Genomic DNA, 13,491 nt, shown 5'->3' on the forward strand with positions numbered 1-13,491 from the left:
TTCAAAAAGATTTAAAATGAGTCTGTAACAGTTGATCACTTGAAAATTATGCTGATGCTGAGTCGTCTTTGCATAGACTATTATAAAAACCTGAGGAAAACATCATTTGCATAATCATTTGGAACACGGCGTAGTGCAGTTTTGACTCACTCGTAACATGTAGTTGACAAAAAGCGTATGAGTACATAGACCAAATAGATATCAAATTGTTTGCTTTTATAAAACAATTCAGTAGAATAGTAGAGCGACTGTGTCTTACATGTAACGTGTGAGGCAAAACTCCTAGTGGACATTCTGGTGGTACGAGTAGGGTCCAGGAGGCTACTCGTGCATCACTCATTCTTTTCTCGTTGGGCCTACTCGTGCTGTATTGCAGCATAGAAGTTTATTAATAATGTTTGCGTACTACTCGGCCCGAAGTGGCATTATTAGTGAAAATAAAAACAACACTGCAATAAGTTTTAAATAAATGTTCAAATGTATTTCCACAAGGACGAAGTAGCCCGTTTCGTGATTCTATATACACTAGTGACGCCTAGTGGACAAAGTAAAAATAACCGCCCGCAGAACATTCATTCCCATGTAAGGTAAAACGACTGTGCGACAGAGCGGAGGATGGTGCACTTGAAGTATGTTTATTCAACTGTCAAATCAGACATGGCTTTCAGCTTTCTCATGCACATTGTTAAAAGACAAAAAGACAACGTTGCAATAGTAACAGTGGCAACGATAGTTCTAAACAAGCACCATAGCACATACAAATATGTACAGAATCTTGTGTGTAAACCGATAACACTTAAAGGCTGCTCTAGTCTAAATGTTGGCACACAATTAGTATTTACAGTATGACTGATTGAATATGATGGCAAATAAAGATGGATCCATTCTCATCTTGAAGAGTGAGTGTTGTACAGAAAAGGTGAAATTGCATCATGACATTCAGTGACAAAAATCACACAAGCCTGAGAAATTAGATTACATACAAACTTTGGTTGTTGGCAACAAAGGCCAACAGCTCAAGCTTTGTTCAAAGAAGACACGATGAATGTGCGACTTCATTCTCTTATAAATAACCTGTATGTGTTACGAATGTCTAGTCAAGTACAAAACGCAGAAATAGCTTTTGCTTTCCTAAGGCAGAAGTGCTTTTTCAAATTCTATCCTCATCAGAAATTATCATGTTAATTTTGTATGAAGAAGTTTCATGTACATTCAGTACACCGTTGAAACAAGTACTTTTCGTATGTTACCAAGAGCCTTCAAAAGTCATTTGCATCTGCAAATAATGAATGGCCCTAGACGCCCAGGCTAAATGTACATAACACGTAGGGCGTCACTGCATGCCTAGGGCAACTGTGCATGACTATTATCCTAAACTCAGACATTTTGATGCAGCTCAACTGAAACATTAATACCAATTCATGTGATAAATGAAACAATCTGGACAACTGCAAACAAGTTAACGCTGAACAGAATTTTCTCCAATTTCAAGAAACTATATCTTCCCAGGTATTTATGTACCTGTTCAGTGTATTGATACACAGATTACAGATATGCACAACTTTTTTTTTTTTATAGTTGGTCCAACCAAGTTACAGACACTTCATTACCTACAACATGAGTGCAACATTTCCATAATCAATATTCATGCACTAACTACAGTACTTTAATCCTACTTGCTAGTCATTCAAGCACCTTTAATTTTCACCGCCACACAACAGAACATTTTTTTTTAAATTTTACGTTATTATAACATCGGGTCACTGTTCACATTTAGAATCATTTTTTCAATTAAAACCTATGACTGGTCATGATCAAGCATGACAAGGTCCGAAAAGTATTTACCACTGTATACATAATTCCCAAGTAAATGCACAAAAGTAGAGATAATATTACTATTAAATCATGGCTGACCAAAATGTATCCAACTAGGTGTCATTTTGATTTTTTCATGTATTTCATTACCCAAGTGGAGTAATTAGTGTAATTTTTATATCAACAAGTTAAATAATAAACTTAAAAAAGTAATGTGTCAAATATGAAGATGGAAACTGCACAAAGTCCTGTTATGTACACAACAGAACGTGAACAGGCTCCAAAATGTAATAAAAATGTGATTTGATTTCGGCATGTCAAGAAAATGGTGCGTTGGCAACAGATGAACTGTAGTTTTGTCGAGGGGCAAAATATTCACATCACAAATAACTTCCCTTTCAGACACATGAGGTGCATTGTACTTAATTACGGCAGTACATGTTGATGATTTCGCATCCAAACTGCTATGTATCATGTTAAGTGATGAGGTGTAAGATTTTGTGTGTTGATAGACAGACATTTTGAAGTTACTCAACAGGCCAGTCAGAAGCCCAAAGTTATCTTTCTAAACAGGCTCAGCCTTGCAGATGGTACCGTTGTACAGACATTTTTCTGACCTGGGTCAGCCTCGCCGAGGGTATTGTTGCACAGACGTTTCGCAGGGCTCCTGCTTCCTTTAAGGCCAGGCTGGTGAGTGAGGGCCTCTTCTCAGCACCTTTGGTCCAAATAGGCCGACAGCAGAAGTGCGGGAGGCAGGAAGTCCTCCTGTTTGTTCACCACTTCAGTCTGACGAGACCCATTCAAGTCATTGCCTGAGAGACCAACAGGGAAAACATGTTTTAGGGTTCATTGTCCTTGTCCATATGGAAAAGTATCTTTAGTCTGTTTATTTGTGAACATGACTGCTTTTTGTAGTGTTTCATCACGGTGTTGTTTTGTTGTTGAGCAGTTTTGTATTTGTGCCAAACATGCTATTTGGAATCAAGCCCCGCCCCAAAAAAAGTTCCATATGTTTCGACTAGAGGTTTGGAAAAAAAAAAAAAAGATTTATCTTGCTCTCATTTTTTCTTTTTTAATATCACAAAAATCTGACATTTGAACTGGGGGGTGTAGACTTTTTATATCCACTGTAGGGGGAAAGATTATGAAGTCACACTCACTTGAGGAGACGAGGTCCATGTACTGGCAGACCGCATGGAGCAGCAGCCTTTCAAAGCTGAGCCACAAACAAGAAAATCCACATCTTGGGTGAATCATTTGTACGACCAAGCAATCAACTGCAATCTGATGTGATTTGAGCAGCGCACACTCACACGCACACTTGTTGCAGAGACCTCACTTAAATAAACAGCAAGGTTTTGTAATCTCTAAAGTGCACACTACTATAAATCCACAAGTCCACTAAAAGAGGCTTTTTTTTTTACAATATACAATACAATGCATCTTTATGTATGTCGCGCTTACAGACCACTAATAATGTTGCCAATTCTGAAATTAGCTCAAATTTGAACAAGACACGAAAAAAACTGACTTGAGATCACAAGCTTACGTTCAAGTTTAATGTTTTATCTGACTTATTTCGAGGGTGAAAAAATATTGTTCACTAGCAACGAAAAATAATTTTATGGAATACAATATGTTCACACACCCACACACAGATTTTACCCCCCAAAGCAGCACAGGAAAAGATAGATACCTGCTGGAGAGGTTGGTTGTGTAAACTGAATGAGGTTGAGTGAGGAAGAAGCTCAGAAGGTTTTCTTCAAGCACTTCCAGCGTTCCCTGTGAGGGGAACGTAAAACAACAAGGAGAGATGAGAGGAGAAGCAACAGACTGTCTTTGTTCCAGTTAAAATACTAAAAGACTTTTTTCAGAGCAACAGGCTCTATGTTGGTTATTGACTCCCATGAAAGCACATTCACATTACAAGTCTGTACTTTTGGAGCTTGGTCTCATAACATGCTCGAGCACCTGTTTGATCAAAAAGGCTGAATTTTGGACATTTGATTTGAACGTTTAATATTTAACCTTTAGTAAGAGGTCAACGCAACTATGAAAAAAGTCAAATAAACCAGTCAGTATAAAGATGAAGTACAATAAACGCATTTTCATGGCTGAAAAACGTTTCACGATCTAAATATTCCATATCCGTCAACGTTGGCAATTTACTTTTATGATATTTAACCCTTCCATGCACAAATAATAAGAATAATAAGGATTTTTTTTCTCAAGTGTTTTTATTAGTATTTAGGCATGAAGAAAAAAAAAATAATGGCAGTGGATGGCAACACACATCAGGGTTCATTGTAGTGGTTGATGCACAACTGTAACATTACGATTCATTAATATCAGAGAAAACGTGAATAGCTGTCCACTCTAGAAACCGCTGTCCCCGAAAAGGTTAAATGAAGTAAAACAAGTTGATTAAAGCTCAAATTAAAAAACATTCAATCGATAGAGGATAACAAGAAACAATGCGTAAAATAACAACTAAAATATCTGGTGGTAAAACTAAGTTTCAACGCACACATACGTGTTTGTGGACATCGTAATTTAGTGTCATGTGCAAAGTTACGCCTCCAGCAGTTTAACTTTCATTCACTGGTCATACAATATTAAGTTTAGCGACCTACAAAATAGCACTCCTGGAGTGAATGCGTGACAGTTGACCAACTGTTTTAGGACTACGTTATCTTTTTAGCGGGCTCGGTATTGCCAGTCGTGGCAGTCCATTCATGCTAGTCATTTAACGACTGCCTCACATCTGTTTTGCATGAAGTCGATCAACCCTGGCACCTGTGAACTGCAAATTCTTTCTTCATTTTGTGGTTTCTTGTTTGCCTCGTGTACAGAGTAAGCCAGTGGTTCTTAACCTGGGTTCGATCGAACATCAAGGGTTCGACGGAGCCTCTGCCATGGAGGTTAAGACACAGCCGACTCAACATGTCATTTAGTTATGACACACTCGCTTGGCCATCACTGGTTGCAGTTGATCACATTACAATCAGTGCTGCGGGAAATTTAGTTCGCTCAGTACTCACCACGTGACTGTCGTGATAGTATGTCATGTGATTTTTTTTTTTTTTGAATGTTTTAATACAGGCTAACTATCCATTCATCCATTTTCCGATCCGCTTTATCCTCACAAGGGTCGCGAAGTGTGCTGGAACCTATCCCCGTCGTCTTCGGGCAGTCGGCGGGGGACACCCTGAACCGGTTGCCAGCCAATCGCAGGGCACACTGAGACGAACCATCCGCACTCACATTCACACCTCGGGACAATTTTGAGTGTTCAATCAGAATGCCATGCATGTTTTTGGAATGTAGGAGGAAACCGGAGTACCCGGAGAAAACCCACGCAGGCCTCGGGAGAACATGCAAACTCCACACAGGGAGGCCGGAGGCGGGATTGAACCGACAACCTCTGCACTGTGAGGTCGACGCGCTAACCACTGGATCATCGGGCCGCCCAGGCTAACTATGTCGAGCAAAAAAAAAACCAAAATGGTCGGACGAACATGTACCAGATGGATTCACATGCATCCCGGAACGTGATGGGACTCAGCATCCTATCTGCATGATTTGTCATGCCAAGTTGAGCAACTCTCGTCTCGCACCGGCAAAATTGAAGGGACACTTCTTGAATCAGATTTTTTTTTTCACTAAGGGTTCAGGGAATGTGCATATCAACTGGTTGGATTCGGTACCTCTAACAAGCTTAAGCACCACTGGAATAAGCAGTGGTCGCCATAAAAGTTGATATGAGGAATTTGAGCTTTGGTCACTTTTTAAACGTGAGCAACTATTGTTCACAATGCTAAGAGAAAAGATGGAAATGAACTTGGGAGAAATGCTTTTCAAAGAGCACACTCACCAGAGGGATTTGTTTTCGTCGAAGAGTTACTCGCAGTCTCCGGTCGATTCTCTGGAAACATTCCTGAGCTGTGAAGGCGGGATTTACTGTGAAAAGACAAACAGTTAAGTCTTTCAAACACAGCCACAACACTGAATCAATTAGTGAGTGGTTATTTGACGTCAACATTTTGTTTTACTTGATGACGACAAACTTTCAGGTTTCATACACATATGTCGTTTTCTTCAAGCATTTTCATATTTAGATGAATATAAACTCATAAAAGTCATTTTTCAAGCAGTTTATTACTTAGTTGACTCTGTACTCATAAGTTGTTTTTTTTAAACTCATCGACCAGCGGGCCGGCCCCGTCACAACTACACACTAGAAAATGGCATGCCATTGAGAACGGACATTTTTGAGAATTGCGCATATCAGTAAAGGGCACTGCTTCGGTCAGACTCAACAGCGTTGGAGGGTTTACTGAAGCAGGGCTACGTTCAAATCTTTCATTGTGATGTTTGAACAGTGTGCCTGTTGTTGACATTTTGCTCGCAGTAGTAGCTTAGGCAGTACAAAAATGCTGTATTCCAAGTTGTTGTTATTTGGTGGGGGGAGGGTGAAAATCTGTAGGCAATTTACAAGTGAATGGATTGAAAAATCTGCTTTATTCCTCCTCCAACCAGTTTAAAACCAATGTGCTTAATAGGGCAGAAATCTGAGATGAAGATTTCACATTTGGCATTATGAGACAAAGCATGGCAATTGAGAAGAAACATTTTCTTAAAAATAAAGAGATATATAAATGCAAAGAAATCATTGCATCAAGCTGCAAGAAATATTCTTATTATATGGATGACACGTCAACAAGAAACTCAAGAGCCAAAAGAAACCTTGAAGGTGACCTTGAACGTGAATTACCATTCATCTGGTCTTTAAGGAGACAACTGGCAAGTTTCTTCTTGGCCATGCCCTGCTCCAGCAGGGACAAAAGTCTCTCTTGCTCTTCTCCGGAGCAATTCATGAAGTCACTCCATGGCTGAGAGAACAAGAAGTGAGTTTACAAATTTGACACAAACTCATCTGATCCAGCAGCAGTAGGTGGAAAACCCATTCGACACAATCCAACAGGCTAGCAAAGTAAACTTGAGCTGAGAAGCAAACAGACCACAATTCAGAGTCTGAGAGGAAGCTCCAATCCTCACAGTTCAATGATGTCATGAAAAGATGTACGTTTGTGTACCGACCTCAATGTAGTCGTCATTGGTCCAGGCCTCCGTGAAGATAGACGGGATTGCCGGACTACTGCAAACTTCCAGTTCATCTTTGGGACACTCGTCGTCCCTCTCAAGAAGATTGGCTAGATAACGTGCTTTTTTTTTTTTTTTTTTTTTTTTAATATGGAAAGAGTTGAAATGTAGAGAATAATTACAGCTTGTTCACAATCAATAAATTTTAATTTTATCGCAAGGTACTCAGACACTGAAATTTTGCCATCAAATAGATAAACACCATGGGCTTGATGGTGGCCATTTTTATCCAAATCACTTGCTTTTTTTGGGGGGACCACTTTTTCTGTGTTAATGCAAATGTGATCAATGAGGTTTTTTTTGTCTGATTTAGTAATTTCCAACTTCAGCTCTTTTTTGATATCAATTATTAACTGCTTACATAAAATTGTACCTTGTGACTCCAACTTTTATGTGCTACACTTTAGCTGAATCATTTTTTAAGTCGTTTTTGTCTTCCTAGATTTTAGCACGGTGTTAATGTTCAAACAGTACATGACGCTAAAATGTCAAACAGCAATATTGAATTTTTTTTTGTAATAAAATCTGTGTCCCGTTTTTTGAATAAAACCTGGGCCTAGTAAACTAGTTCTAGTTTAATTTCAAGTTGATCATTATGGTCGTAATTGGAAAAGCAAAGGACTTGTTGAGGTCAAAGTTGATGCAAAAAGTTACAGCACTCTACTGGAAACAACTGATGCAATTGTCATTTACAGTTATTCAATTGCTTTGGTACATTTCTCACGATCAGAATTAATCACAAATACTTGTTCATCCATCCATCCATCTTCTAATCCGCTAATCCTCACAAGTGTTGCGGGGGGTGCTGGAGCCTATCAAAGCCTTCTTTGGGCAGTAGGCAGGTTACGCCCTGAACTGATTGCCAGCCAATCGCAGGGCACACATAGACAAACAACCATTCACACTCAGTCACACCTCTGGACAATTTTGAGTGTTCCTCTAACCTGTCATGCATGTTTTTGGAATGTGGGAGGAAACCTGAGTACCCAGAGAAAACCCATGCAGGCAAGGGAACATGCAAATGGGGGGGTGGCGGGGCTGAGTAGTTGTTCAACCGTCACTTCATTGCATCACTTGTGCACATCAAAAAAACTCTTTCTCATTTATTTATGGGTGCAAATGTTTTGGCAAATGTAATTACAATGGTTCTCTGTTGAACTGTCTCACACCCCACAACAATTTGTCATTAGTTCAGCACATGAGTCTTGACATGAAAATCGAGCTGAACAAGTTTATCAAGCATACGAGATATGACTATACATTTCCATTCGACTTTTTCCCCCCCAGGTGAATCTTCCTTCCTCTATGATGGGCAAATATGCGAAGCATTAAATAAATGCATAATCAACTAGTTTTCTGAAAGAGCTCATTGCGACAAGATATTTGTGATGTGTGTGTGATACCCGCGATCCTTGTGAGGATTAAGTGCAATGAACAAACTCAAAGATTAGTAAATCAAACAAGGCATAAGGATAAAGTAATCTATTTGTCCATTACTTTGCGAAGGACATTTTAATGACTGTTTACTGTATGTCTTGAGGTCTTTGCTCTAATAAGTGCAAGTCGAGTTGAATTGGACTTTTTAGCATCACTTGTGTTGTCGGTGAGGAGCTTACTGTTTTCCTGTCGGCGCAGACTCTTTTTGCCTTTGGCTCGTGGTGTGAGGTCAGAGTTGCGGATGGCTTGGTTGATATAGAACTGCTTCTTTTTGCTGGGACACGCTCGCCTGGCTGGAGAGTTGGGCAGAGAGGTGCATTTACGCTCCTCAATCAGGCTGCCAACACAATAAAAACATATTTGATTATGAAGGGGAAACAAAAATCAATCTCATTCTGAGTTTATGACATTTATGTTGTGCTGCGACACACACTTAACTTTGGGTTTTGATTACTTCCCCAGTCAACAACGATAAGTGTTCAAAAGACAATAGAGGTTCTGCATGAGCGTTGAAATGTCATTGACTTTTTTTTTAGTTTTTTAAAGAGGTATACTTCTAGTAAAATGATGATCAGTGCAGAGTAAAATGAAAGGAATAGTTCATATATTAGTTGTTTTATGCTTTAGTGATTTAGTCTCTCAACACAGTTTTTTTAATGTACAATCCTTTGTTTCAGCTACTGTTTTTTTAAGTGCTCCATAAATTAAAAAAGAAAAGTAATTAAGTCAAAGTTGAGTTGAGTTTCATCGGGACCAGCCAAGGCAGTTCGACTATTCTTTTTGTTAAAATTGTTGGAACATTAAAATTTATTGAGAAATACATGTATATTACAAAAGGGACATATTTCCACAAAGAAGGACTTTTTATTTTATCTGTGGAAAAAAATGTATTTCTGTCGGAGTTGATGCTAATTGCAGCTGGGGAAAAACGGGCGGGGGCTGAAAATCAGCTTTAAAAAATTCCTAGACTGAATTTTAATCATCCACTTTTACTGGTATGATTGCTAAGTCATTAAAATGATATAGACACACTATCTAGTCATTTCCAATGGAAGACCTGTACGAATACTTCTTTCACAAAAACAAATGGGCTGAGTTTTGATTGACAGATGGGTTAGGTTACAAAATTGTCTTTTATTGTGGTGCAGCTCATTTTTGGTCAAGTAAATTATAAATGGGGGGGGGGGTTAGGTGGGTGTCAATCAAAGATGAGTTTTATTATGATTTTAAGGGCAGATTATTATCATCTGTGTGCAATTGTAGATCTTGCATCGGATCGTATTTGCGTGTCCAGGTGTACCCAATGAAGTGTCTAGCGAATGTAGGTCAGTAGTACTGCAGCGGCTGATGCAATGTTTATCGTTTGAGTTTAAAATAGACAGCAGATTGTTTCAGTGAACATGCATATATATTTTTATTTGTTTGATTTTATATTAAGGGTTTTAATTCAAAAAAACATGTAAACCTTAACGTAGATTTATTTTTCACTGTTTAACGCTTCAAGCAGGATGCTCTAAACAATCACACGGGAACTCAATTATTAACAATAATTTTGAAAGATCTATGGACACAATAAGCGAAACGTCAGTGCAGCTCATATTCTGTACAGTCGCGAACGGGAACAAACGTCCATTTAAAAGGACATTAGCGGAGTGGCTCATGAGCGAGACACGTCATTTTCACTCACATATAATCCTGATCTTCATTGTGTTTTGTCAAAACGACCATCTTATGGCGAAGGGCCTATTTCAGGTATTTTAACAAAGTTGGCCAAATAAATGTGACTATATTATGTGGTCAAAACAAAGGTTAAACAGTGGCCAGAAGTTAGAAGTGGTGCGAAAGCTCAAATGTTAGCAGGTGCTACCTAGCTTGTACTGAAGGCACCAACAACAAAAATAACTAGCCCGTCCCGCCCCCTACAGAGATCGAAGACGAGAAAGTAGCTCACTCCAGTCATAGATTTGGGGTCCGAAGAAATTTGGAAACGTACAGTAACTTTGAATAATGATATTTAGCGATAGTTATTTTGTCAATAACTAAACACCTCAATTAAATTTGTAGTTATTCTTTGTTTATAGAATTTATCCAGCCATTAATGTTCTGCACCACTTAATTTCATTGTTGAGTCCAGGGTTAGGGAGATCTACAGGCAGGATATGACTCTCGAGGAACCGGAGTTCCCTACCCCTGGTTTAGCCCATCCATCCAGTTTTTTTAAATTCTTATCCTCACGAGGGTCGCGGGCCTGTTGGAGCCTTTCCAGCGCAGTCTTTGGGCAGTAGGTGGGATACACCCTGAACTGGTTGCCAGCCATTTGCAAGGCATGGATAGTTAATGGAACACTCTAAATTGTCCCTCGGTTTGAGTGTGAGTGGCGATGGTTGTTCATCTAAGTGTGCCCTGCGATTGGTTGGCAACCAGTTCAGGGTGTACACCACCTACTGCCCTAAAACAGCTGGGATAGACTCCAGGACGTCAACGACCCTTGTGGGGATTAAGTGCTTAGAAAATGGATGGATGGAAATCAGCTTTGTGTTCAAGTTGGCACAGATTTTACATGAAGTCAATGTGAGTAAATTGAGACAAGATCATAATTATTAGTGTCTATATTTTCTATATTGTTACCGTTTTTCTTGTGGCGTGCAGTTTCTCGAATACAACATATGCCCCATGGCTCAATAGAGATTGGGAAACAGTATATGGGAGCAATGCACAGATGGGGTCACACAGGTCACTGCTGTTGTAACAATTTGAAAGTGGGAAATTGAGCACAGTGCTGCAAACCATGTCTCACAATCAGCAAAGTGTTGTAAGCAGTGTTCGTTTTATCGATTTTACACAGTGATTCCCCCCCCAATAAAAATTATTCAGAGCATACGTTCTTAATTATATATTTTTTGTATTTTCAATTAATTGACCAGTCAGGTTTCTTGGTATTGTTTAGCTGGACTGGCCTGTAGGTGGAGATTTTTTTTTTTTTAAACATTCACTTAAAATGTTCTTTTCTTCTCATCCAAATGCTCCTTTGCCAAGGTGTGGTGCCATTTGGGCAGGGCCCCAGGCATCCACCCTTGGGGGGGCAACTACAAAGGCTTTCCTCACATTCCAAAAACATGGATGGATGGATGCGATTGCTTTGATCCGTAACATGTCATAAAATTGCCAAAAACGATCGTCGAATATTTTTCTCGACAACTAAGTAGCCTAATAGTTATAGGCCACAATAATAGTGGAAAAAGTGAGAAAGAAAATGGTGTACTGTATAAACACCGGTATGTAGACTTTTTATATCTAGGTTACAAAATTGACCAGTATGTAAAATATGTAGCCTTGGCTCAATAAAAGTCGGGGAACACTGCTCTTTATACTCAACCAAAATTCTACTGAATTGTGAACAATGTGACTTTCAAGCGACTTTCACACCAGAATCAGATATTTGAGAAGTAAAGTTATGTTCATTTTAACTCATTTAGTCCATTTGTGTCTTTGAAATACAATATACCGACAATCACCAAATCATATGCTTTTGGATTAAATGGGTTTCAATTTGCCGCAGGAATGTAGTTACTCTGCATTCTCCAGAATAACATCACAGAGCAATCAATATGTGCTTTGGACAGTCAAGTCACCTCAGATTTATTTAGTTGCAAAAAAATTCTAAACAGATAAAAAATATATATTTGTGATTATTATGTTGAGTATTTGTCATTCACTCTAGACTTTAACACTCAATTCATTTTGATGTTGCCGCAGATTTCCATGCAAAAAAAAAAACAAACAAAAAACAAAAAACCCTTCAATTTGCTACTTTCAGTCATGTGCAGACAGGACTCATGTACTTAATAATTGTCCTAACTTGTCTTCAAGCCAGGTTTTCAGAGCTGTTTAAAATGGTAGAATTCACAATTAATAATCACAATAAACAAAAATGTCAGATTAATTGAAATCAAGTCATGTCCTTCACAAAATGTTTTCACAATAAAATACATAAGACATGAACAAGATAATGAAAATGGTTTCAAAATGATCTAGCGACGAACAGCCTAGTCACTTTTTTTTTTTTTTTTTTTTTTGCTTTTCAAGTGCAAAATAAGAGATTGCAAAGAGGAACACCTCTTTTGATTATCAACTGTCATGCAAATGTAACTATAATTGGGCGCCATGGCTCAAGTGGTCGAATGTTTGTCTCCCATCCCGAAGGTTGTGCGTCAATCCTCAACCCTTGTGCCCATGTTGAAGTGTCCTTGAGCAAAAGACACTGAACCCTAATTTGCTCCCAGTGGACATGGCGGCAGCCTCCCACTGGCGTGTGAATGAGGCTTGTAAAGCCCTTTTTAAATCTGAGTGAAGAGTGCAAGGGTACATAAAGAACATGTGGAAAAGGCACAGAAACCATTTTGGGAGGCATCATGTCAAACGTAACATTTTAAGAGTCCCTTTTCACTATCGCAACGATATGTTGACACTGTTAGTCGGTGGCCTTTCCATGCTGGGAAGAGCTTAACCAGATGGAAGCCATGTTCCAAGTGAACATAAATACTGTAGCATGCTTGCAGTTTGCCCTTACTCCCTTGTCACAGTGATGTGTCGTCTGTGCTCGTGCCAACTACAAAGACAGACGAATTCTGATTCTGATTCTGATCTTTGCTGCTCCGTTTTGACCTTGTAGATTGACACACCTCTTCCTCAGTGCCAACGGTATTACCAGTGAAGCTGCTGCTGCGCATGCTTTTTCTACATTTCTTCTTTGGCTGAGATATGGAGGTTTTAATTTCCCTCTTGCTTCTTTTGTCACAAGCGGAGGTCCTTTGCTGCGAGATTGGTGTCTTGTGCGGGACGCCTGAGGAAAACATCTGAAATCGTCGGGTGGACAGGTTGCTCTGTACGGTCCCATTGTCAATGTTCACGTTTGAGGGCTGATCATCATCAGTCTGCTCCTTAGCAAAGTTGACAAAGACCTAGGCAATAGAGAATATGTTCATTGTGTTTTACTGTAGTTCCATTTCAAAGGATGAGTTCAAACAGGAATGAGCAAACATAGCCACAAGGTGGTGCTCAAGCGCCTGCCCTTTC

The 13,491-nt window shown here is 39.2% G+C and overlaps 2 protein-coding genes across 2 annotated transcripts in view; both read right to left on the reverse strand.

The window, feature by feature from the left end:
- Window positions 1-614: 614 nt before the first annotated feature.
- On the reverse strand, window positions 615-10,606 carry r3hdm4 (R3H domain containing 4). Its single transcript, XM_019875413.1, has 8 exons — window positions 10,103-10,606; window positions 8,595-8,752; window positions 6,916-7,040; window positions 6,590-6,707; window positions 5,690-5,775; window positions 3,512-3,597; window positions 2,976-3,031; window positions 615-2,627 (listed from the first exon to the last, which is right to left on the reverse strand). Exons 1-8 carry the CDS (start codon window positions 10,141-10,143, stop codon window positions 2,524-2,526), a joined length of 774 nt encoding a protein of 257 aa, XP_019730972.1. The 5' UTR covers window positions 10,144-10,606; the 3' UTR covers window positions 615-2,523.
- Window positions 10,607-12,423: 1,817 nt separating this feature from the next.
- The window catches only part of abca7 (ATP-binding cassette, sub-family A (ABC1), member 7), a 28,528-nt gene continuing 27,460 nt past the window's right edge, over window positions 12,424-13,491 (reverse strand). Inside the window, exon 48 of the mRNA XM_019875414.1 lies at window positions 12,424-13,376. Within this exon, the coding sequence (XP_019730973.1) occupies window positions 12,993-13,376 (384 nt within the window). The 3' untranslated portion in view covers window positions 12,424-12,992. The remainder of the gene's footprint in view (window positions 13,377-13,491) is intronic.

Source organism: Hippocampus comes, unplaced genomic scaffold, assembly GCF_001891065.2.
Source record: "Hippocampus comes isolate QL1 unplaced genomic scaffold, H_comes_QL1_v1.1 scaffold132, whole genome shotgun sequence".
Classification (NCBI taxonomy): Eukaryota; Metazoa; Chordata; class Actinopteri; order Syngnathiformes; family Syngnathidae; genus Hippocampus; species Hippocampus comes.